Source organism: Dendropsophus ebraccatus, chromosome 13 (assembly GCF_027789765.1).
Source record: "Dendropsophus ebraccatus isolate aDenEbr1 chromosome 13, aDenEbr1.pat, whole genome shotgun sequence".
Classification (NCBI taxonomy): domain Eukaryota; kingdom Metazoa; phylum Chordata; class Amphibia; order Anura; family Hylidae; genus Dendropsophus; species Dendropsophus ebraccatus.
The window spans coordinates 19,219,589-19,245,433 of NC_091466.1; the positions used below are offsets into that span (position 1 = coordinate 19,219,589).

At 43.4% G+C, this 25,845-nt stretch overlaps 1 protein-coding gene across 4 annotated transcripts; it reads left to right on the plus strand.

Annotated features, from left to right (window-relative positions):
- Positions 1–231: 231 nt before the first annotated feature.
- LOC138770371 (zinc finger protein 300-like) lies at positions 232–24,433 on the plus strand. 4 transcript variants are annotated; one of them, XM_069949448.1, is made up of 4 exons: positions 7,517–7,606; positions 14,967–15,569; positions 17,949–18,026; positions 18,288–18,837. In XM_069949448.1, the coding sequence occupies exons 2-4, from the start codon at positions 15,098–15,100 to the stop codon at positions 18,803–18,805; spliced, it is 1,068 nt and encodes a 355-aa protein (XP_069805549.1). In that variant the 5' UTR covers positions 7,517–7,606; positions 14,967–15,097; the 3' UTR covers positions 18,806–18,837. The 4 variants fall into 4 exon arrangements, with proteins under 4 accessions (XP_069805548.1, XP_069805545.1, XP_069805547.1 ...); XM_069949447.1 differs by lacking the exons at positions 14,967–15,569; positions 17,949–18,026; positions 18,288–18,837 and adding exons at positions 232–335; positions 21,828–24,433 and having other exon boundaries at positions 7,506–7,606; XM_069949444.1 differs by lacking the exons at positions 14,967–15,569; positions 17,949–18,026; positions 18,288–18,837 and adding exons at positions 3,710–3,886; positions 21,828–24,433 and having other exon boundaries at positions 7,506–7,606.
- Positions 24,434–25,845: the final 1,412 nt, after the last annotated feature.

The following is a 25,845-nucleotide window of genomic DNA, read 5'->3' on the forward strand; positions in this document are numbered from 1 at the left end:
CCCGGATTCAGCGGGACGGTCCCGATTTTGGGGTCACATCCCGCTGTCCCGGTACAGCCCCCGTGTGTCCCGCCGCCCCCCCCCCCCCCCCGCACACTGGCAGAGCAGGAAGCATCGGCTTCCTGCTCTGCTAAAACTCTTGTGGCCAAAGGCGTCATTCTGTCTCCGGCCACAAGAGGCCGCTCTCTCCCCCATAGCTCCCAGGGCCGGATCTATGGTGCGCCCCCTATACACCATCAGTACCTGGCAGAGAGAGCTGGGGCCGGAGGAGGAGGCTGCCGGGGTCCAAAGCACATGACCTGCATCAGCCTGGAGGGAGGGAGAGCAGAACAGTGGTGAGTGCTCCGGGGAGGGGGGTCTGTCAGGTGTCCCTCAGCTGTGCATGGTGCTTATCCCCCCTCCTTCCCCAGCTCTGTGCCCCTGTGCTTATCTCCACCAGCTCTGTGCCCCTGTGCTTATCTCCACCAGCTCTCTGTGCCCCTGTGCTTATCTCCACCAGCTCTCTGTGCCCCTGTGCTTATCTCCACCAGCTCTGTGCCCCTGTGCTTATCTCCACCAGCTCTGTGCCCCTGTGCTTATCTCCACCAGCTCTGTTCCCCTGTGCTTATCTCCACCAGCTCTGTGCCCCTGTGCTTATCTCCACCAGCTCTCAGTGCCCCTGTGCTTATCTCCACCAGCTCTGTGCCCCTGTGCTTATCTCCACCAGCTCTGTGCCCCTGTGCTTATCTCCTTATGGGGGTCACAGAGGTGGGGTATCTACTATATGAGGGCACAGAGGTGGTTTATCTACCTTATGAGGGCACAGAGGTGGCTTATCTACTATATGAGTACACAGAGGTGGTTTATCTACTATATGAGGGCACAGAGGTGGGGTATCTACTGTATGAGGGCACAGAGGTGGCTTATCTACTATATGGGGGCACAGAGGTGGGGTATCTACTATATGAGGGAACAGAGGTGGGGTATCTACTATATGAGGGCACAGAGGTGGGGTATCTACTATATGAGGACACAGAGGTGGTTTATCTACTATATGAGGGCACAGAGGTGGTGTATCTACTATATGAGGGCACAGAGGTGGTGTATCTACTATATGAGGGCACAGAGGGGGTGTATATACTATATGAGGGCACAGAGGTGGTGTATCTACTATATGAGGGCACAGAGGTGGCGTATATACTATTTGAGGGTACAGAGGTGGGGTATCTACTATATGAGGGCACAGAGGGGTCTAACTACTATAAGAGGGCACAGAGGTGGTGTATCTACTATTTGAGGGCACAGAGGGGCCTAAGTACTATTTGAGGGTCCACAGTAGGCCTAAACACTACAGGGTGGCATAGAGTGAGCACTGTTACAGTGCAGAGCAATATAGATGGGGACTTAGTATAGATGGTGAGGATGGTGCAAAAGCAAAAAGCCTAAAATATTTGTCTGCCAGATTCTTCAGGGACGAGGCAATGCCAGGAGTGGTTTTCATGATGGACTGTACCAGATGGAGAAGAAGAGAAAAAGTGAGCAATTCCGATCAGAGAAGATGCCCCCTGTGAGTCACTGAATGTGGCTGTACTGTAATCACGTATATGATGTAAAGAGCCTGTGCAGCATTTGTATCTACCTCCATATGGGTCAGTGTAGTGGAGATACTGGTCTTTATATAATGGATGTTATGTAGTAATGGTATGGGGGGTATAAGTCATGATGTGGTGATATTTGTTTTTTATATAATGGTAATAGGTGACGTGGATATGAGGGTGTGGCTATGGGGGCGTGGTTATGGGGAGGGCGTGGCTATAGGGGGCGCGGGGCATTGCCGTGACTGTCCCTCTTTCCTCTCAGCAAAAGTTGGGAGGTATGCTATTGTGTGAGGGCACAGAGGGGGAACTAATTACAGTGTGACATCAGAGAGGTGGCTAACTACGGTGTGGGCCCAGAGGCAGCCTAACTAGAATATGAGGGCAGAGAGATGGTCTTGATTTCACAGAGGGGGTCTAACTATTGTAAAGGGACACAGAGAGGGCCTAACTACAGTGTTGGGGCACAGAGGAAGCCTAACTACAATATCATAGTAATATGTATGGGTATAATATTTGATCTTTGTAAACTGGTATTATTTGGCTTACTGTAACTCCCAGTGGATGTTGATCCACTATGCTATGCAATTGGTTTCACTTATGGTCAAACTCAACTTTTCTTTTGCTTCAGATATGAACTAAACTTTTGCTGCTAGAGGGTACTAGGCTGCTACCCTTTGAGTATTGCTGTATGGGACAGCAGTGATTGTCCATAGAGCAGAAGATGGCTGAAGCCTTCTGCCTCTTAACGCTTACTTCCTGTCATTCTACATCTTGGTAACATCCCTTCCGAGACATTGTGGGTTGGGTCTAAGTCCTGATCATCATGTATGGTCAAAACCATGCCTAATATTGCGGCAACACTATGCATGGGGACATGGTTTTACCATCACACAATGATTGGGGACCCGCTCCTACACATCGCTAAAAAATAGCCAGAAAAACTTCCAGTGATGGGGAGCAGAAGTCTTTAGCCATCTTCTGCTCCTCAAACAAGACTTTTAAGGAAGCAAGTAAGATGATTATGACTAGAGATGATCGAACAGCGGAAAATCTTAGGTTCTATAGAACTCGAACCTTGTCAAACCTTCCGCATTTGATTCCCGACACCTTCCCGATCCGTGCGGAAGGTTCAAATTCTATAGAACCTAAGATTTTCCGCTGTTAGATCATCTCTAATTATGACCTGGGGGGTACACAATAAATAAAAGGGACCTAGGGCAAAATTGGGAGCTTTTCCAAAGAGTAATATACTTGGCGGGGTATTGAGAATTTTCAGCTTAGTTATCAAGAAGTCTCAATCTCAATCAAAATACTTGGTAAAAATAAAAAAAAACTGTGCAAATTTGGTATTGCAGTAAATGATAAAATTATATGAACCCCGAAATGGCGCCATTATAAATAAAACTTGTCCTACACAAAAGCTCTTAAAAGGTCACAATGGACAAACGAAGAAAACTGTAGGAGGATTTTTTTTTCACTGTTACCCAGGCAGGTGGTAAGAATAATATAAAGTATTGTTCCCTCCCCAATCCTCATTGTTCCCGCAGAGCGCTGGTCCTGCTGCACAACACTTCTCCAATCAGGGTCAGCATGAGGAATTGCCTGCTCAGCCAATCAGTGGCCACCATGGTGTTCCCCCTGGATGCAGTCTGGGACTTAAAGGGATACTCTAGTAGTTTTTTCTTAAATTTTGCCCAGGCTGGAGGTAAGAAGACTGAAAACGTCAGATTTTATTTTCCTTACTGTCTGCTAAAGGAATTATAAGAAAAGTACCGCTTTAAGGCCCAGAATGCATTCAAGGGGAAGGGGTTAAAACATAAAGTGAAAGAGGTGATTTTATTGTTACAAATATGTAAAAAAAAATATTATTATTATTAATTTTTATAACAGTGAGGTAAATGGATCCCCATGTTGTCCCATACTTCTCATCATGGCAGTATAATATAAACTCCAGCCCACATATACGAGTCCTATCAGTTTCACTAGTTATATGCATCTAGAACCACTAGGTGGCGCTGAACCAAGCCAGAGCTTCTGCTGCGCGAAGTAATAAAGTTTCGTTTGAGAAAAAGAAAAAAAAAAGAATAACATAAAACCAGTCCGTCGTGTAGAGACTGTGATGCATTCTGGGAGTTGTAGTTTTATGATTACTGCTCTACTCGGGAACATCCTACTGAAGAACTTCAAATCCCATAGTTCAACGAGCACGCCTCGGTTAAGCCTGTCAGCCAATCAGGTTACAGAACTGGAAGAGAACCTTTGTCCGGCGAAATATAGTCTCGGCGCATGCGCAAAGCAAGCCGAAGCAGGTAAGCGCTGGAGCTACTAGTTGACTGTGTACGCAGGATGGATGTGTTGTCAGGGAGTGGCTCTGCGGAGAGATGCACTGAGTAGTCTAAGGAGAAGGATCTAGGATCGGGTCATGGGGTGATGTGCTCATGTAGTACTACAAGTCCCAGGCTGCTGCACGACTCTATACATGGCAGTGTCTGACGTGTGCATGTAGTGTTATGTATATACAGTATATGTATATTTATATATATTTTATATATATATATATATATATATATATATATATATATATATATAGTTTGCATCTGTTCTTAAAGGGGCTTTATCCTGGGCAGAGCTCTGTTCACACTGTTTCCTGATGCAAGAATGGGAAGAGATGCACAGCTATAGAGTCCTCTTCCTCTATTACCTTGCAACCCCATGAAGACGCCATGTATGGTGAAACCCGTCGGAGAAGCCGGGTGTGCAGGCTGCTTGTACACGTAGTGCTTGTGGTTTCCTATGTGTTTCCACGCAGCCCCTGCTTTATGTGTGAGACCTCAAGAAACAAAACAATGCAGGAGATCACAAGCTGGTGTGTAGTGTACGGGCAGACCTAGGCCACGGCCCCTCAGCGGTTAAAGGGCCGTTTTACTTTTCAGGTCAAAATGCCCTCAATACATTCTCGGTATCAATGGGATATATGTGGCCTAGTTTACAATGCAATACAATTACGATTAGCCCAGTGGAACGTGTCCGTTATACTAAGAAAAGCTAAAATTGCAGGGTTATTTCTGCACAATAAATAAGAATAACTCTCTCCCCCCCCCCCCCCAAAAAAAATAGCTCTTGCACGTTTGAAAAAATAAAGAATTAAAGTGTCACTGTTACAAAAAACTTTTCACATGTCATAGAGACGTGTCATAAGTTTTAAACGGGTCTGGGTCTGAGTGTTCTGCGTCTGATGCGCTGCCGCACGGTCCTCCCTCTGCTCGTTCTCCCGATTGATACAAGTATGAAAACTCAGACCCGGAACGATCAAAACTTTTGACATGTCTCTATGACCTGCTTTTTGTAACTACAGTGACACTTTAATATGACACTGTGTAATCTATAAAGAGGGGAGGAGGGAGATTAGTCAGAAGCAACGAAGAGTGAACAAAGCATTACACAGTGGGACCTGTGTGAAAGCCGCATTCAGAGATCAGAGAGGTCAGTTCTGACTTCAGAGGAGATAGCCCGGTGATGTAGCTGTAAATTAACTGCTCCTGGCTGATATGTGCAGCCGGGGAGCATCTCTATTAGCCAGCGCTGGTCCCATTGCCACGCTGGCTAATTAAGCCTCTAAATGCAGCTGTCAAACCTGACAGCTGCATTTAGAGGCTTTGCTCGCATGTCTCTGGTGTCTAGTGGGACTGATCTCCCCCCCACGATGCGATCGCGGGGGGGTGGGGGTGGGAAATCCGTTCTTCTGGCCGTGCCGGGCCTCAGCGTCCGCAGGCCATAGCAATCTATCACCGATTACAATGATCTTTGCTGTGTATATACACAGCATTGATCTCTATGAGAGATCAGTGCTGTTTATATACAAGTCCCCCAGGGGGACTTCTAGTTATTGTAAAAAAAACAAGTAAATATGTTTTTTTATTAATAAAAAATCCCCTCCCCTTAAAAGTCCAAATCACCCCCCTTTTCCCATTTTATAAATATAAATAAATAAACAAATAAATAAACGTGTTTGCTATCGCCGCACGCGTAATCGCCCGAACTATTAATTTATCACATTCCCGATCTTGCACGGTAAACGGCGTCAGCTGATCTGAGCAGGACCGGAGCCGGCAGTCTCACTGCAGCCGCGCCGACGAGCAGGTACTGTATGCTCTCGGCGGCGGGCTGCAGGATGCGGCCGGGGATGGGGGGATGCGGCTGGAGATGGGGGATGCGGGCTGCTGAATGTGGTCGGGATGGGCTGATGCGGCCGGGGATGGGGGATGCGGCGGGACTGCGGACAGCGGGGGGTAAAGCACATATTCACAGCAGGATGTCAATCCCGCTGAGAATATGTGCTATCATAGGGGTGAGTTGATACTGGATCCGCAGCTGATCTCGCTGCGAATCCGCAGAAGTGAGATCTGCTGCGGATGCGGTAGGTGTGAAGGCACCCTAATGGTGTGTTTACGCAGAGAGATTTATCTGACAGGTTTTGGAAGCCAAAGCCAGGAATGGATTTGAAAAGAGGGATCCCAGTCTTTCCTTTATGACCTGATCCTTGTTTATAGTCTGTTCCTGGCTTTGGCTTCAAAGATCTGTCACATAAATCTGTCTGTGTAAACGCACCATTACACAGAGTAATCTATATAAACAATATGTCATTTTAATTATCTTTTCCTATTGAATTTGTTAGTGAATATTTTGTCAAAAGTTACAATTGGAATCATTCAAATGTAATTTTAACCCCCTTGTGTGATATGTTATTTTTTTTATCATTTCTGTAAATCACTTTGTTTTCCAAAAAAATATTCCTTAACCCTCCAAAAACTGCTTTAACATCTTAACCACTAGGTGTCCCACTTCTCTGCGATTTGCTGCACTGCCTGTTGTTAGGAGCACAGAGACCAAGACAGAACACAGAAAGTAGGGTGTGGCTTAGGTAGTGCTATGTGCAGGAGTGATCCTGGACTATGTACATGCACCCTGGCCTTATTAGCCTCTTCCAAAGAGTCCACACTCTGCCTGAAAGGCAAATCAAGACTTCACTCCTATATTTACTACCCATACAGTTCTGGGCAGCTGTCTGCTGCACAGTGCTGCCTCCTGAGTGTAATCCCCTCTTGAATGATAGCAGTAACAGCAGTTCACTGCTTGGAAAAGGGGCATAATCCCTTCTTTGCTGTGATCCTACTGCAGGTTCATTCCCTTCTGCCTAGTGCATCAATTAACCCCTTCTCCACCCACCGGTCATATATAGAACAGTGCCAGTCTGTTCAGTCCAGTGCATTTTCTCCAGCACAGTGTCATGTAAGTAATTGGCCAGCCACATAAGGGAAAGTAAGTCCAAATGTGAGTACTGCTGGCTTGAAATCGGAAAATGAGAGATAACTGTGCACCTTAACACTATAACAGCAGTAGAAGCACAGATTTTTCAAGCCAAAAACCGTTGTGAAAAATAAGTGTGTGAAAGGATCTGATCATTTTGGGTCTGACTTCTGGGTCCTTCACCTACCTTGTTCCCCCAGCAGCTCTTGGGTGGCTTCATCCAGCCCTCTGCATTGACAGCCAATGATTGACTGACACCGAATACCACTGTGGCGAATGATTGGCTGAGCAGGCAGTCAGTGTCAGCATTAGGAAGAGTGGTGAGCAGGGGAACCACATGATGTCATACCTAGAGCTGCATGGGACTGGGGTAAGTATTTGTTTTTACAGCACCCCCAGCAAAATATAAAGTTTATATGCCCGCATAACCCCTTTAGGGACTTAAGAGGCTGACTGTGACATTTTTTAGTGGATTGGCTAAAAGTTCTGTAGGCTCAGAAAGTTAGGCACCGGCAGCCCATCTTCAGGCTTATTGGCCAGCTGGCTCCTGAGCTGTATCCAGACATGAATCTGATTGGTTTGTGTAAATGACAAATTAACCGATATGTTTTGGTTTTACAGAGATCTAACCATGGACCAGGAGGTGACACCTAAGGGCGACACCAAAGACGAACAAGGCACAAGTGTCCAACAGAACGGAGCGGAGTCTGAGCCCATCACAAGTGAGTAACCCCAGGCACGTTGGTGTTAGTATATAGTAGGACAACTATGGGATAGGCAGGAATCAGTCATCCCGATCGATCGATTGTCACTGTGTTCTGGAGACATGTTGCCAAAATGTGCAGACAACATCCATCCACTTTGATCTAGACTAATGAACCCGCAACCTGGCGGACTCTGCTTAGTAAATGACGGCCATTGCGATCAGTTGTCTCATCTCTTATGTAGAGGCTACTACAAGCAGACTCATAATGGAGTCCGTATCCTGCAGTGAGATAGGGATTGCATGGGGACAGGGAGTGAAGCCCATAACCACATGCCTCTAGCGGCTCATTCTACTGTCTACTGTACCATGAAATAAATAAGGACAATCACACATGATGCATTGTACCTCAGCCCATACAGATGCTATAGTATACTGTATCCGATACTACTGCTAGATAACATAGTGATTCTGTGTACTCAGTAAGTCTGGTAGTTCTGATCGGTGATCTGTGCTGGTACTTTGTGTAGATTTACACTGTAAGATTTGTGACTAATGTCATCTGAAACTGAGCTGATACATAGACGCCACTTTATGTTTGAAAAACTCCAGTGTAGGTAAAGGTGCCCATACACTGGGCAGTACTGTGTAGGTAAAGGTGGCCATACACTGGACAGTACTGTGTAGGTAAAGGTGCCAATACACTGGACAGTACTGTGTAGGTAAAGGTGCCCATACACTGGACAGTACTGTGTAGGTAAAGGTGCCCATACACTGGACAGTACTGTGTAGGTAAAGGTGCCCATACACTGGACAGTACTGTGTAGGTAAAGGTGCCAATACACTGGACAGTACTGTGTAGGTAAAGGTGCCCATACACTGGACAGTACTGTGTAGTAAAGGTGCCCATACACTGGACAGTACTGTGTAGGTAAAGGTGCCCATACACTGGACAGTACTGTGTAGGTAAAGGTGCCCATACACTGGACAGTACTGCGTAGGTAATGGTGGCCATACACTGGACAGTACTGCGTAGGTAATGGTGCCCATACACTGGACAGTACTGTGTAGGTAAAGGTGCCCATACACTGGACAGTACTGTGTAGTAAAGGTGCCCATACACTGGACAGTACTGTGTAGGTAAAGGTGCCCATACACTGGACAGTACTGTGTAGGTAAAGGTGCCCATACACTGGACAGTACTGCGTAGGTAATGGTGGCCATACACTGGACAGTACTGCGTAGGTAATGGTGCCCATACACTGGACAGTACTGTGTAGGTAAAGGTGCCCATACACTGGACAGTACTGTGTAGTAAAGGTGCCCATACACTGGACAGTACTGTGTAGTAAAGGTGCCCATACACTTTACACTAAAGTCTGTGAACAAACTTTTTTAATTAGAATAGGACTTATTGGATGTGGCGACCTAATTCCCCTGCCAGTGTAAGTTTCCATGTGGTTTATCAAGAGTTGCACACCTCTTATTAAGTCGTAATGCATCGGAGGCTGCCGCATCTATGTCAGCTCAGATCTGGCGTAAAATCCCCCCACAAATTATGCCTAACAGGCTAGCTGACATAAAGCCACGCCCCTCCACTGTAAGCCCGCCCACTTGTACAGATTGTGTGTACAGATTGTCAAAATGCTGCAAATTGTTGTGCAAACCAGAAGGTTCACCCTGAGTGTTCATTTTCTCTACAGTGCCACCACAGGACAATAGAAGTATTATACATTTCTCTATTTTAGCTATTAGATTCAGGTCGTAAAAATATATATATATATTCTAGACAGCCCCTTTAAATATTGTTTTACACCAGACAAGAATGGATTACGAGCATAATTCGTTCCGGGACCGTACTTGTAATCCAAATCCACTCTTAAACCAAAGCAGTTTTTCCCATAAGAAATCATTGAAATGCAGACAATTGGTTCCACACCCCAAAAATAATACTTTATTATTCTGAATAACATGTAGAACAGATGAAACAAACATTCAGAAACAGCAGAATATGTGATATTATAAGTTACTGTACAGTAATGGAGAGGATGGGAAACACAAGGGATGACAGAGACTGCAGGGGGCATGAAGGAATGAGCAGGACATATATGGGCACAGTATAGCAGCTCTCTGTCCAGGGAGAGAGGGGTTACAGCTATGGAGAGATTACCTCCACAGTCCTGTCCCCTGATGTAAGCCCCAGCCTGAAGTGGATCTGCTATGATTTGGAAGGTGAGGGAGACTTCCTGGGTCAGAGTACAGGGCTGTAGGCCACACTATGCAGATCATGTCCCTCCCCCACTCCCCCTCCCACCCAGTACAGGGAGCTCTTAAACCAAAGCAAAACTCTTATACCAAGTCAGAATTTTGAAAAACTGTAAGCTCTTAAACCAAAACGCTCTTAAACCAAGTTACTCTTAAACAGTGTCGGACTGGGGTACCTTGGCCCACCAGGGAAATTGATTCTTGGGGCCCACCCAACATATAAAGACATAATCAGCGCCAAACCTTTCACGTTAGTACAGCGACTTTGCATAGAGCTGTGTATGTGACCAGCAACGCTAGTGCACTGCCAGTCACTTATACAGTTGTTACTGATTTATGCAGTTGTGGTAAAACTGCACCATTTATGTAGAAACTTTAATGAAATTCCAACAATATTGCTGTAAAAACACATAAAAAATGTCATGTGTGAACACAGCCTCAGAAGATGAAGGAAAAAAAGACCATCTAGTCTGCTCCTCTATTACAATCTCCAGCAGAGGAGACCCATGACGGTTTTGCCTCACCACAAGGTGTTGGGCTGGAATAAGACTTTAAAGGACCATCATGAAAAGCACATCAGTGGTCATTAAAGCGTTAAGGGGTACTCTGGTAAAAAAAATATATATATATTTTTTAAATCTGATGTCAGAAGTTACAGATTAGTAAATTACTTCTAATTGAAAATCTTCAGTCTTCCAGTACTTATCAGCTGCTATATGTCCTGCAGGAAGTGGTGTATTCTCTCCAGTCTGACACAGTGCTCTCTGCTGCCACCTCTGTCCATGTCAGGAACTGTTCAGAGCAGCAGCAAATCCCCACAGAAAACCTCTCCTGCTTTGGACAGTTCCTGACATGGAGAGAGGTGGCAGCAGAGAGTACTGTGTCAGACCCAAAAGAATACACCACTTCCTGCAGGACATACAGCAGTTGAAAAGTACTGGAAGACTGGAGATTTTTAATTAGAAGTAATAAACAAATTCGTATAACTTCCTCACACCAGTTAGTTTGAAAAAATATTTTTCACTGGAGTACCCCTTTAAGGTCAATACAAAATGTCAGACAGATGTGATTAAAAGTTTAATCTGTCTCAGGGTTGAGACACCCAACAATGGCCAGAATGTCACTCAGTCCATCACAATGCAAGTGAGGGGCTGAGCACTCATTATAGGAGATGGGTTCCATTATAGTCTATGGGCCCGTCATGTGTAACATGACTGATGGAGTGATGATCTAGCCACCACAGGAGGTCTCAGCACTGACACCCCGACTGATCGAAACATTTCACACGTCTGCATGATGTCAAAAGTTTTCAGTGGAAAGAAAGCGGTAAGCATGGTGTCACACAGCTAGGTTCACACAGTAGTTTGGTCATTTTTTTGTAACCAAAACCGGGAGTGGATTTGAAGCAAAGAAAGGCTCTGTTCACACACTGTTAAAATTTAAAATAACGCCAATTATTTGCCATTAAATGGCGGTTGTGCAGGAGATCCGTGAGGCTTGGGCGCTGATCAGCTGATTCAGGATTCTCACATCAAAGATGATAGGTGTTGTAGTAGACGTAGGAGTAAGATTTAAATCAATGGATAATGTGTTTCTAAGGGAATCCTCAATAGATCTGATGATCTCATTTGATGAAACCCGTCATCCATTGATTAAAGTCTTACTGTTATATCTACTACAACTCCTATCATCTGTGATGTGAGAATCCTCAGCTGATCAGAGCCCAAGCCTGACGGATCTCCTGCACAACTGGACCTCCAAAGTGTGAACTTCTCATCACATACATACAGTATACATATATACACAAATAGACATACTGCAGACATACACACTGTATACATATATACACAAATAGACATACTGCAGACATACACACGGTATACATATATACACAAATAGACATACTGCAGACATACACACTGTATACATATATACACAAATAGACATACTGCAGACATACACACTGTATACATATATACACAAATAGACATACTGCAGACATACATACTGTATACATATATACTCAAATAGACATACTGCAGACATACACACGGTATACATATATACACAAATAGACATACTGCAGACATACACACTGTATACATATATACACAAATAGACATACTGCAGACATACACACTGTATACATATATACACAAATAGACATACTTCAGACATACACACGGTATACATATATACACAAATAGACATACTGCAGACATACATACTGTATACATATATACACAAATAGACATACTGCAGACATACACACTGTATACATATATACACAAATAGACATACTGCAGACATACACACTGTATACATATATACACAAATAGACATACTTCAGACATACACACGGTATACATATATACACAAATAGACATACTGCAGCCATACACACTGTATACATATATATACACAAATAGACATACTGCAGCCATACACACTGTATACATATATACTCAAATAGACATACTGCAGACATACATACTGTATACATATATACACAAATAGACATACTGCAGACATACATACTGTATACATATATACACAAATAGGCATACTGCAGCCATACACACTGTATACATATATATACACAAATAGACATACTGCAGCCATACACACTGTATACATATATACTCAAATAGACATACTGCAGACATACATACTGTATACATATATACACAAATAGACATACTGCAGACATACATACTGTATACATATATACACAAATAGACATACTGCAGACATACATACTGTATACATATATACACAAATAGACATACTGCAGACATACACACTGTATACATATATACACAAATAGACATACTGCAGACATACACACTGTATACATATATACACAAATAGGCATACTGCAGACATACACACTGTATACATATATACACAAATAGACATACTGCAGACATACACACTGTATACATATATACACAAATAGACATACTGCAGACATACATACTGTATACATATATACACAAATAGACATACTGCAGACATACACACTGTATACATATATACACAAATAGACATACTGCAGACATACACACTGTATACATATATACACAAATAGACATACTGCAGACATATATACTGTATACATATATACGCAAATAGACATACTGCAGACATACACACTGTATACATATATACACAAATAGACATACTGCAGACATACACACTGTATACATATATACACAAATAGACATACTGCAGACATACACACTGTATACATATATACACAAATAGGCATACTGCAGACATACATACTGTATACATATATACACAAATAGACATACTGCAGACATACACACTGTATACATATATACACAAATAGACATACTGCAGACATACACACTGTATACATATATACACAAATAGACATACTGCAGACATATATACTGTATACATATATACACAAATAGACATACTGCAGACATACACAAACATGCAGACACAACACACCTTACATATATACATCTAATCATACTAACACACACAGACTCACCAACATGGATACACAGATACAAAAGCATGCAGATTACACATATAAACCATCTATAGAACTACATTACATAATATACACTATATACATGATAGACAACACACACACACACACACACATATATATATATATATATATATATATATATATATATATATGTCACTCACATGCATAAACACATGACACATGTACAGACACCCACGGATGACAGATAGACAAGTATATACACACACACATGTTCAGCAGGGCAGGAGGCTTCAGTCTTCTTGTCTCCATCTTCTCTTCTCCCAGCCAGGCCGGGCAGCCTCCAGCCTCTCCCCATCTCCTGTGCACCGACTGCACACACAGCAACAGGAGACAGTCACATGATTGCAGAGGGGAGGGGGATGGAGGAGGCCCTGCTGCTGCTGCTGCTCTCGTGACAGGCAGGAAGAGGGCAGCGCTGAGGCCCAGAGCTGATGTAAGGGAGTCAGGTGAGCAGGAGGGAGGGGAGGGCCCATGATTACAGAAAGAACAGGCCCTGATGCCGTGCTGAACTCACCCAGCAGTGTGGGAGCCAGCAGGGGGCCCCTTGAGCTCCCGACACTAGGCAGCTTCCAAACGGGAGGCCCCTCTCTGGCTTAGGGGAAGGGCCCTGCAAGAGGGAGGAGGGGGTGGGGCCCACCGGGGAATCCCCCGGCTCCCCGGTGGCCCAGTCCGACCCTGCTCTTAAACCAAGGTACCACTGTATATATTTATTTCATAATGGAAATTAGTTATAGAATGAAAGCATTAGAAGAATGCATGGCCACCTGGCACTTTTGTAATAGTAAGGGCCCTTTTACACGGCCAGACTGTCCTATTAACTTCATCAGAGTTGGCAAGTTATCGCCAGTGCGAGTTCTTGCCTGCCGATAGTCATCCGATGTACCTTACATCTACCCTATACTGTAGTGTATGCTAAGGGCCCTATTCCATCGGACGATTATCCTTTGCATAATCGTTAACGATTAACGATCTGAAACGACCGCTATTGCGAAAGACCTGAAAACGTTCACTCATTTCCATGGAACGATAATCGTTACTTATGATCGTAATTGCGATCCTTTTTTCTTCGCTATTTATTCACTATTGCGTTCACATCTATTGCGAACGACCGACGAAGTCTTATTCAATGCAAACGATTTGCGAACGTTTTGCGAACAAGCAACGATAAAAATAGGTCCAGGTCTTATATAGCGTTCAACGATTTCTCGTTCGGTCGTTAATCGTTAACTGCATTTCAGCCGACGATTATCGTTTAGATTCGAACGATTTAACGATAATCTGAACGTTAATTGTCCGGTGGAATAGGGCCCTTAGGCGTTTTACAAAGGCACATGTCTGTCTTGACTCCTTATCCTGTTTTTGGATTGTATTGTTGTTTTAGTTTTTATGCTTTAAAAAAAAAAAAAAAAAAAATTTAATAATTTTTTTATATTGCAAAGAGAATCTCCTCTATTCACTTAATGGGATGTGCTGCTTTCTAATCCAAGGTAAAATAATCTACTGTAACCCAGGAACCACCCAGAATGGCAAGAGCCTGTGATATCTTTTTTTGTTCTTTTTCCAGCCCTGCTATAAGGACACTTCCCATGCATCGCACCCATTAACATTCATGTATCTGAAGACATTCAGTTTTTCCTTTGCTGTCTTTCATTTACACATCTAACTACATTACAGTTTATATCTATTAAACTGAGAATGCAAAGTACTGGAGAGGAGGTTGTCCCTGGCCATTCAGATGAGGGTGCTCAGAGAGGGCAGGGAGACAATTGTGCCGGTCAGTCGGGAAGAGCCACTAGATTCTCCTATCAAGAAAACAGCGTCCTCATCTCTAAGGTGGTGGAGTATTACCATCAGATCATTGGCCAGAAGGCCACCAAGGTACCCAAATCCAGGAAGAAGGCTCTGTGGATTAGTATTACCGATGCAGTGAACGCCGTGGGCCCCCATCTGCGCAGTGTGGATGTCTGTAAGAAGAGATATCACGATATCAAGAGACACGTGAAAAAAAAGTTGTCCGAGGCCGAAAAACATAAGAAGTCGAATGGGAGAGAACCGCCAGGAGATGTAGAACTCACTGACTATGAGGAGGAACTGAGGAAAATTCTGAGCACTGAAATGACAGATGGTGCCAAGATCAAGGGATACATAGATACTGGCCTTTCCTCAGGTAATACCCCATTTTCTTGTGTGTGTTTTTTTTTTAATCTCTTTAAATGTGACAGAAATATTAAAGCCTTGCTTGCAGTACCACATCTGACAACATGGTGTGCTGTGATTTTTCCATGAGCAATAAAGAGGACAAGCCGCTATCTATGAATGTGTAATGTGCCACTTGGTGGTAAAAAAAATCTATATAAAAGAATCAACCCTTGCAGATTATGGGCACCGGGACAATCAGCCGCTCACCCTGTGTCCTACTGGTGAATTCTCTACAGCTAAGGAAAGGGCTGAACAGCTAGCCATTTGCTATAGGGGATTTTTAGACTTCCGTTTACTGTTTACATGAATGGTTGTCCTTGCAACACAAAGGGGGGGCTTGAGTCTGCTACAACAGGAGCCGCTTATACATAACAGCACCTCAGGCTCATAGAGGGGAGTCCCAAATTCAGGATATCCATACTCTTTGAATGGGTATTCCACTGAAACATTACTTTTCATATATTGCTGCCCTAGTGAGAGTAACAATTTCTTTCATACTTGTCTCCTTCCCCCAGTTCTCAGCTGTTGCTTTCTGCTGAAGACACAAAAATCTGTGTGTGAGCCTTTCTCTCTGTCTCCCCCTCCCCCCTCCCTTCTGAGACAGCTAATGTAAACAAGTTCTTGGCAGGCTTTATCTTCAACTTTGTAGCTTTATTGTGATGCTGGGAGGGTAAATCTGAGGTCAAGTTGTTAATGAACTCACTGTTATTATCCCTCCCGGCATTACAAAGAAGTTACAGAGTTGCAGATAGGGACTTTTTACATTAGCCGTCTTAGAAGGGAGGGGGGAGACAGAGAGAGAAGCTCACACACAGATTTTTTGTGCTCAGAACACAACACCTGTATGCACTCTCAGTGAAGATAGGTGGTAGCTGTAGGAGCCAGGTTTCAGAGATGTACACCGCGATCCTAAGCCATCAGGAGTAGATGATTGAAGGATAAGTGTCAGATCCACGGAGCTCACCGGGGACCATAGGGACCGAATGGACAGCGCTTCACAGCTTTAGTCAACAGGTTCCGTAAAACAATGTAGTTTAACAGTCTTAATAAACTTTATTGTTTTACCGAACCTGTTAAATGAAGCGCCGTCTATTTGGTTCCTATGGTCCCCAGTGAGCTTTGTGGATCTGACACTTCTCCTTCAGGCTGGAGTAGATGTTATCTATAGTGTTGAGGGGAGATGTCGAACTATTTGGGTTTGGCAAGTTTCTCCAAACGCATATGTTTGGCATTGCAGCTGCGGGAAGCCAAATGCTGAACGTTCAAGTTCAGATAATGTTGACTTACCCAAACAGTTTGGCATCTCCGCTCAACACCAGCTATCAATGCATGATGAGAATTGTCTTCTGCCACCAACATGGGGTACTCTTGAATGCTGAGAAGGAGCAAATTTGTGTGTGATTTCTCTTCTTACTCTGGAATACACATTTAACTTTAACTGTTTTAAATCTTCATTAAACATATCCTACCTTTTTGTTGCTACTGCTCCTAAGCAGGTTATTGTGTCTCCATGGTAACAGACTACAAACAAATACTGTGTAGTCTGACCCTACAGTTATACTTCATTAGTGTAACTGGCCAAATATGTCTCTAAGCAGCCCTGCCTCTCCCGCTATAATAGGTTGCTCCAAATAGGGGAAATCAACAGTTCCATTCTGTCTCACAGTTGTCCTCCGCCAGGGTCAGTCCCTACATGTTTTGTCATATAAACTCAGGCAAAGGTCTAACGTAAAGCTGTTAGGCCCTAATGCAGAATCTGGAGCAGCACCCACCATGTTCTTTTTGTTATACTGATGTATTGTTATGTGGCAGAGGGGCCTTTTGCAGCCCAGGGGCTCCAGGGCTTGGGTGCCACTAATGCCTCTGCACTTTAGAGTGAGAGAAATATTAGACACGACCACCAAATATTTTTCTGGCTACAATGAGCGGTAGCCATTAAGCGTAGTAGTTAGAGCTGTTGTTCTTTTATGTGGTTGTGGGGCCTAAGTGTAGCTTCTGCTATAGCTAACCCCATTGAATCCTATATTTATGTCTTCTTGTATTTATTATGCCTTTACCTCCTGCAGAATTTAGAACTCTGTTGCAATATGTTAACACTCTAGTCTTCATTATCTGGAATCTAAGGGCTTACAGACTTTGGGCGTGCTCTCTAGGGGGTACGCATGTTGTATGTGACAGCTATGTAACGTGTGTGGCTTTAGTGTTAGGACTTTGTTTGCAGACTGGTTGGATATAAAAGATCTGTTCCTATATAAGATACCCAGTTCTAGAGCAAATACATGTAGGATGTGCACCACCCTTGGCTTATAATTCATTTTTTAATTTGCTTCCTTTAACGTTCTTTCAGAAATGTTTCAGGACCTGATGGGCTTTGGGGCCTCTCCCGAGCACACAGCCGACAGCGACTTTGGTTCTACATCTTCCGGTAACTATGTAGCTGTAAATAAAGTGAAACCTATCCAAAGACCACCGCTTTTGAGAAGGCCACCCCCCTTATCCAGACTAGACTTTGTTTGAGGATTTTTTTAGTCCACCATACATAACTATAGTGGCCAGCAGAGAAGACCACTTTTATAATGCAGTATTGGGTGGTCTTCTCAAGGTTCTCGAGGTTTCACTGGACTTGCATTCTTGTTCAGAGCTGCTTGCGTAGACATCTATACTAAGTTCTCTTTTTCTTTATTAGATGAGAATCAAGAAATCATAGTAACGAAAGTGGACCCTCAAGACGTTGAAGCAATGTCAACCATAGAGGACGTTGAAAAGCAGGGAATGTTACAGGATAAATCTGATTTGGACATTGTAGACTGTGAACCTTTGTCTGACAAAACGGTAAAACCTGAAGAATGTGTGCATTGTCAAGGTAAAGCTATGCAAGAATTGGGCAGCAGTATACAGCGCTTACATGCAGAGGTGGTGGCCATGAACCACATGCTGGACCTTCTAGCTACCAACCAAGAAAAAGCAAGAGAGGACACTGCGCGCTATCGAGAAGAGACGGCGCGCTATCGGGCTAATAAGCTCAGACTTCTCAAGGAAGCCAATGAAATTGCAGCCAAAAGGCTTGTAAAGGAATCCTCCTTGGAGACTAACTCTCACCGTCAACACCTTCAACCAGGAGAAGGCAGGCCAAGTAACAAGAGGAGGACTACCTTACGTACAAGGGGAGGAGCTTCTCACGCTCGGAGAGGAGGGAAATTATAAGGATTTTTTTTACTTTTGCTGGCATGGCAAACTTGGGTTGGGGTTATATTTTATTATATACACTGGCTAATTTAGTAGAACTACATTTCGTGATGGACTTTCGGGACTGAATGACCATGTCAGTGTTTTAAGCTGTTGATATAAATATATACAGTATATTGGTTGTAGTTTCTTTTATTTCTTCTACATTATTGATATAGAGACTTGTTTTTTATTTTGTTCAGTGGCTTTTGGATATCACACAATTGAGCTTATAATTGAGCTGCAGTACTAGACACAACCACCCTGGTACCCACTGGGTTTATTGAATGGGACTAGGCTGCAGTACTATGCACAGCCACCCTTGTACATACTGGGTTCACTGAATAGGACTAGGCTGCATTACTAGGCACAGCCACCCTTGTACATACTGGGTTCACTGAATGGGAATAGGCTGCATTACTAGGCACAGCCACCCTGGTACATGTTGGGTTTGCTGAATGGGATGGAGTTTCAGTACTAGGCACAGACACCCATGTGCATGTTGGGCTCAATGAATGGGACTGAGTATCAGTACTAGGTGCAGCCATCCTAGTACATGCTATGTTCACTGAATGGGACTAGGCTGCAGTACTGGGCACAGCCACCTTGGTACATGTAGAGTTAGGGGAACACAGCTCGTTTGGGGCTTTGAGGAGCTAAACTGATCCAACGTGGATGGTATATCCTAAGGCTCGGCCACCAGAGTTTACTAACTGGAATAGGGAAGGGTATTTATTGGGACACAATTAAAGGTTAATCACTTAGAGCCCTTTCATGTGACTATTTCTACCTTCAGTGTCAGCTGCTTACCGTGAGGACATAACAAATTTGCTAAAACAGTGCATGGACTAGGGCCAGGTATACAATGACTGTAGAGCAGTCTTTATTCAATGGCACCCAAGAACAATGGAGCATTCAATTGATGAAGGTTAATGGTCATGGTAAGGCTGGGTTCACACTGCGTTTTTGCAATCCGTTTTTTTAATCCGTTTTTTGAAAAAAACGGATGAAAAACGGATTTCAAAAACTGATGCATTTGTGTGCATCTGTTTTGATCCGTTTTTCCATCGACTTCCATTTTAAAAAAAAGGATCCGTTTTTTTTTGACGGACGCAAAAACGTTGCTGACACTATTTTTTTTGTCTGTTGAAAAAACGGATCCGTTAAACGGATTGCAAAAACGCAGTGTGAACCCACCCTAAACCCGAGGTGACAAGTAAATGGCATCACAAGTGGATATGCTCAGATGAGTATAAAAAAACAATAGTTAGTCAGGCCATGTTTATAGTGCCCTGCTGTTATAGCTTCTACCTGCAAAATGAGATGATGATTGTTACTGAAGAAATCCAAAATCTATGAGCTAGAAGGTCATATAGGCAGGTACTTGACAATGGCTAGGAAGGCTTATAATAATAGTTTCATTAATATAAACTTTAAACGTGTCAGAAGTTTAAATTGCACTGGATCATGAGTAAATGGCTCCATGGCACGCTTCCCTTCCTGTCCGGCCAATTGCAAGATCCGGCTTATAACAGGAGTCGGGTTCCATAGACTTTGATGGAACCCAACTTCTATAATCAGTAGAATCAGGAAGCCAGCCTGGAGTGGAGTGCTGTGTGCTTCTTCCCGCTATACATATACAATGTCTATGACACCACCCGTATCCTGACACTTTTCTAGCAATCCCTTTTATCATGGAGGAGATTTTCTTTAGCCAATAAGAACATTTCCCCCAAAGACAAGGTCATTGTCAGTATATAAGACTGAAGTAGCCCATAGGTCCAGGCTGCAGAGATCTATCCTATCATATATACTTATAGAAGGTCAAGGATGTAGTGGAGATTGCAGATGGTTAGTTATCAAAAATTGTACACCCTTTTCTTTAGAATAGGACATTAATATGCGACCAGTGGCAGCGCCGATTCCACGTTCTCTGATGTCTGAGGCGAAACCTGAAAAGTCGCCCCCCCCCACAAGCCTATTGCTAATCATAAGAAAATATGATATAGCTATAAGTGCATACACACAACCCAGCTTCACTATAAATCACCCTGCTAAAGCCCTACCTTTCATCCTTGGTGGGGACAAGACAGAAAAAGTTTCCAATTCCATGAGTGTTTATACAATTCTTCAATCTATTGCTTCTCCCAAAAAAAAATCACCTGACATATAAAAGAGTCAATGCATTATGAGTACTCATGGTGATCTTATTCATGGTCATACTACCATTACACCTTGTGCTCCATTTAAAGGGATAATGATCACTTTTTCTTTCTGAAAGATATAACAATACCTGCAAAGTCCTGACTGCCTTGCATTCTGCGTCTTTGTCCAGCTATCATTTGCAGGTCATGGGGTCCATTGGCCTAATGGCAGGAACAGCCCTGATCACAAGGTGTCTTTGGGTCATCATGGAAGCCAGTTGCCTAGTCGTGTGAATTTTTGGCCTTTAGATAGAAAAGAGAACAAAAACTAGGCAAAGCCTATTGGAAATGTTAAAGGAGAACTATCAGCAGATTAGACGAATCTAACCTGCTGATCTGTCCCTACTGTACAGGAGACGCTGAAGAGGACGGGATGGCTCTTATCTTCCTTAGTGCTGTTCTGGTCCAGAGAGACCATTAGGAGCATTGCTCACCTCCATAGTGTCGATTTGTAATGATAATGAATGGAGCGGGCCAGCCAGGGGCGGCCTTGATTGGTGATATGGGGGCGGGCAGTGCTTCTGACAGGTCTCACCGAACCAAGGAGCAAACAACTAACTGCACCGTAACGGAGAAGAGGAGAAAGGTAAGAGACGTTACCTTCCTCCTCGGCATCTCCTGTGCAGTAGGGACATAACAGGTCAGGTTCATCCAACCTGCTGATAGTTCCCCTTTAAGGTCTCCACTGTAACCAGTAGTTTTTTGTCAATAGTATATAAGTAATAATAATGACAGGTATTGTACTAAAATTGTGTATAAGAATAGTTTTTAATGTCTTGTTTGTACTTTCCTCTTAGCGGAACCTGTCTCACCAGGCGGACATCAGTCTTCATCTCAGAATGATGAGGAAGATACAAAGAAGCATAAACCTAACCGTACTCAACAAACATTAAGGTGCAGGAAGTCAACCAAACAAAAAAACACTGAGAGAAATCCAAGTAAGAAATCTACTTACTGTAAGGAACCGGATAATGCCTTAGAGAACGGGAGTTCTCCAGAAAGCAAAGCAGAAAGTGAAAATGAAAATGAAGAGGACGAAGAGAAGAACAGCAGGAAGCCTCGTCTACGGAAATCACCTGCGGAGTCTAAATATAGGAATAAGAAACGGAACAAAGATTCTATGGAGATCTCAAAGTTCACTATCCCTTATACCGCTTACAAGGTGCAGAAAACCTATGTATGCACTGAATGTGGCCGAAGCTGCATCTCAAGTTCTCACCTCATCATCCATCAGAGGTCCCACACCGGAGAACGGCCTTTCTCTTGTAATGACTGTGGAAAAAGTTTTGCCCGCAAATCTTCTCTGGTCATACACGAAAGGATCCACACAGGAGAACGGCCATACACTTGCACGCATTGTGAGAAGAGCTTTACCAGCAGTGCCACGCTCTCTACTCACATAAGGATCCACACTGGAGAGAGGCCTTATGTCTGCTGGGAGTGCGGGAAAAGCTTTACCAGTAACTCATCCCTGTTTATACATAACAGGACTCACACAGGAGAGAAGCCATACATCTGCGTAGAATGCGGGAAGACTTTTTCATGCACGTCCGCTCTTGTTATACACAAGAGGTCTCATACTGGGGAGAAGCCATTCACCTGCGAAGAGTGTGGAAAAAGTTTTGCCGATAACTCTCGACTTGTGAAACATAAAGCTGCTCATACCGGTGACTGGGCTTTTGTCTGTACTGTGTGCGGTAAAGGATTCACTTGCTACTCCAACCTTAATGTCCACCAGAGGTCACACACGGGGGAAAGACCATACGCATGTAACAAGTGCGACAAGAGGTTTGCTCTCAACAGGGATCTTGTCCGCCATCAGACAACCCACACCGGTGAAAGACCCTATGCTTGTTCCGAGTGTGGCAAGTGTTTCACTCGTAAGGCTCACCTGACCACCCACGTCAAAATCCATTCACGTGTAAAAACAGTCACATTGGCCGATTGAACAAAAATTGCCGATTCAGCAAACTTCATCCATGTGGGTAACCAAGGTGCCATCTCTGAAGTATTGCTAGAAAGGTCAGAAGTACAGCGGGAAGTAGTCTTCATATAGGGCTGATAACATTGTGTCCTGCACGACCATCGCAAAGTATTAACATGAGGTATCACAGGACGTAAGACCTAAGGAATTTAAATTTTATGAACTTTACAGCAATTTATGTAACGTTGTGGTTGTCATGAACTTGTTTGCCTCCATGATACAGTGTAGTATGTTTATGAGGTGTAAATTCACAGTCTCCAAGTCAGGGCACATGGTTTCTTTTACATCTGTTTTTGATGTTAAAGAACATGGGTTTATCATGTAGGACATCATCTGCAAGTTATGGGGGTAACCATAGACATCGCACCTGCAACGGGGCCCAGAGCCTGAGGGGACCTACCCAGAGCAATGCTTTTATTATATTCTAGAGGCAAATGCCATGGGCAGCTTCAAGCTATGTTCACACAATGTATAATCAGCTGCCTTTTTTTACGTTCAAAACAACTATGAAGGCTATGGACAACAGCCGTAAATAACATGTTCATTATTTTGACGCCCTTAGTAAACGACGGCAGTTGTTCAATACATTGTGTGAAACGACGGACGTTGTTTGCATTAACAGATGCAATATGGAAAGTATGGCTGATGTTATAATTGAAAACAACGACCATTGTTTTTATAAAAAGTACGTTGTGTGACCATAGCCTAAGGGAGTAAAGGGAGACAACAATACGGAGAGTACCAGGTGAGCAGGCAGCCACCCTAGAACATTTTTTTCTGTTAGGTTTTGTACAAGTCTACTATATGACTTTCTATGTGTTCCTCTAGATATATAGTATATGCCGTGCATATTGATTTACACCTAAAATTGAAAGTAAACTATCAGCAGTTTAGACAAATCTAACCTGCTGATTGCTCCCTATTTTGCACAGGGTGCTGGGGAGGAAGATATGTTTCTTACCTTCATCCTCGGCACAGTTTCTGCACTGTTTGTAGTTGAATCCAGCATCATGTAACATGGTTTGGCGCACTGGGGGTGGGACTACCACTGATCCACCACCCTTGTAATGATTATCAGTGGAGCAGACCGGTCGGGGGTGGGCCGGATTGGTGCTCTGGGGGCGGTAGTCCTGCCCCCAGTGCTTCAAACTCCCTTACTATTTGGCATAAACTACAGATAGCTCGGAGACATACATTCCTCCTCAGTGTCCCGTGCGCTATAGGAATATATGAGCAGGTTAGATTTGTCTAACCTGCTGATAGTTTCTCTTTATACAGACTATAGTAGATGGCGACATGGATGATATTTATGGCTCAGAATATTGCATATTTATATTTTCTTAAATATTGCATAAGGCCTTAGGCTTATATCTGCTATTAGTTACTTTGGTGTATTGTTATGTTGACACATTGTTGCTCTGTACCTCATTGCATTGTTTTGAAACTCAATAAATTCTAGACTATTGAAAAAGCTGTTTTAACTGCACAGTATGTACAGAACAGCACATGAAAAAAAAAGAATAGCATTAGATATAATACAAGGGGCTCAGTCTGCTTTTGTATACCTTCTCTGTGTTTTACTGAAGCTTTGCTAAGACTGGCCAAACATGTGAATGAGATGCATATGGTAAACAGGTCTTAGGGAGAGCAGCTAAAGAGGACAATGTCAGCTGCCGCTTAAAGCGCTCAACACAGTGAAATCCTAGGTGCATTGTCCCCTGGGAAACATGAATATGCTAAAAATGTTATTGGAGCCTAATTTATGAGTCTCAGGACACGGAACTAGCCAGATATCCCTTCAGGGAGGGACCTAAAAAAGCGATGGCTCCTGTACAGAGACCACCATACCCACCATATTACGTGGCCCCTTCAGTTAGTATCCAACTCAATTACGAGTCTGACGATAATGACATCCACAGACAGCTGTTTTAGGGTGTTGTCCTTCATCAGTACGGAGCAGGATTCTGGCTAGGTGGGAGTAGTGCCTAGTAGAGCAATAAGGTTAAAGGGAGACCAGCTAAAGAATATTAGACTAAAGAAGGCTAGTCCCATGTTTTGAGACCCGTAACTGAGGCTCCATGTATTTTTTTTGCATATTGATGTTTCTCAGGAGGCAGTGTACCTAGGATTTCACTGTATTGAGTGCTTTAGCTGGCAGCTGACAGTGGCTGGTCTCCCTGAGATCAATGACCTGTTTACTGTATTGGTCTACAAGGCATTGCTCCCATCTAGCCAGAATCCTGCTGCACACTGATGAGGGGCAACACCCCGAAACAGCTGTCTGTGCATGAATACCTGACCTATGTTTTTCCTTTGTCATGTCCTTGACCTTGTAAATTCGCTTGAATAGTGACTGAAAGGGCTACTTAATATGGTGGTTTTTGTAGTCTCCGTACGGGGAGCCACCCCTTTGCTAGTTTTTTCCTTGGAGGGATATCTGGCTAGTCCTGAGTAGGATCCATTTCTGTAGTTATTAGGGAGAAAAAGGATCATGTTAAACTTTAATGCCTGATCCTTTTTTTCTCTGGGTATATAAACCAGCAAGAGTGGTTGCTATCAATGGATAACTCCCCTTTCCCTATCGCGATACCCATGTGCTCTCTTAGTTTGGAGACTATCATGTACAGTATTTTCCAGCATATAAGACGACTTGGCATATAAGATGACCCCCAACTTTTCCAGTTAATATATAAAGTTTTTGGGATGTACTCCCTGTATAAGACTACCCCTCTTCCATTCTCACACCAAATAAAATTAATAAAAAACATCAGACAGCGAGATCTGAGAGGCAGAAAAAAGAGATACCGTAATACCAGTAGGATACACAGGTG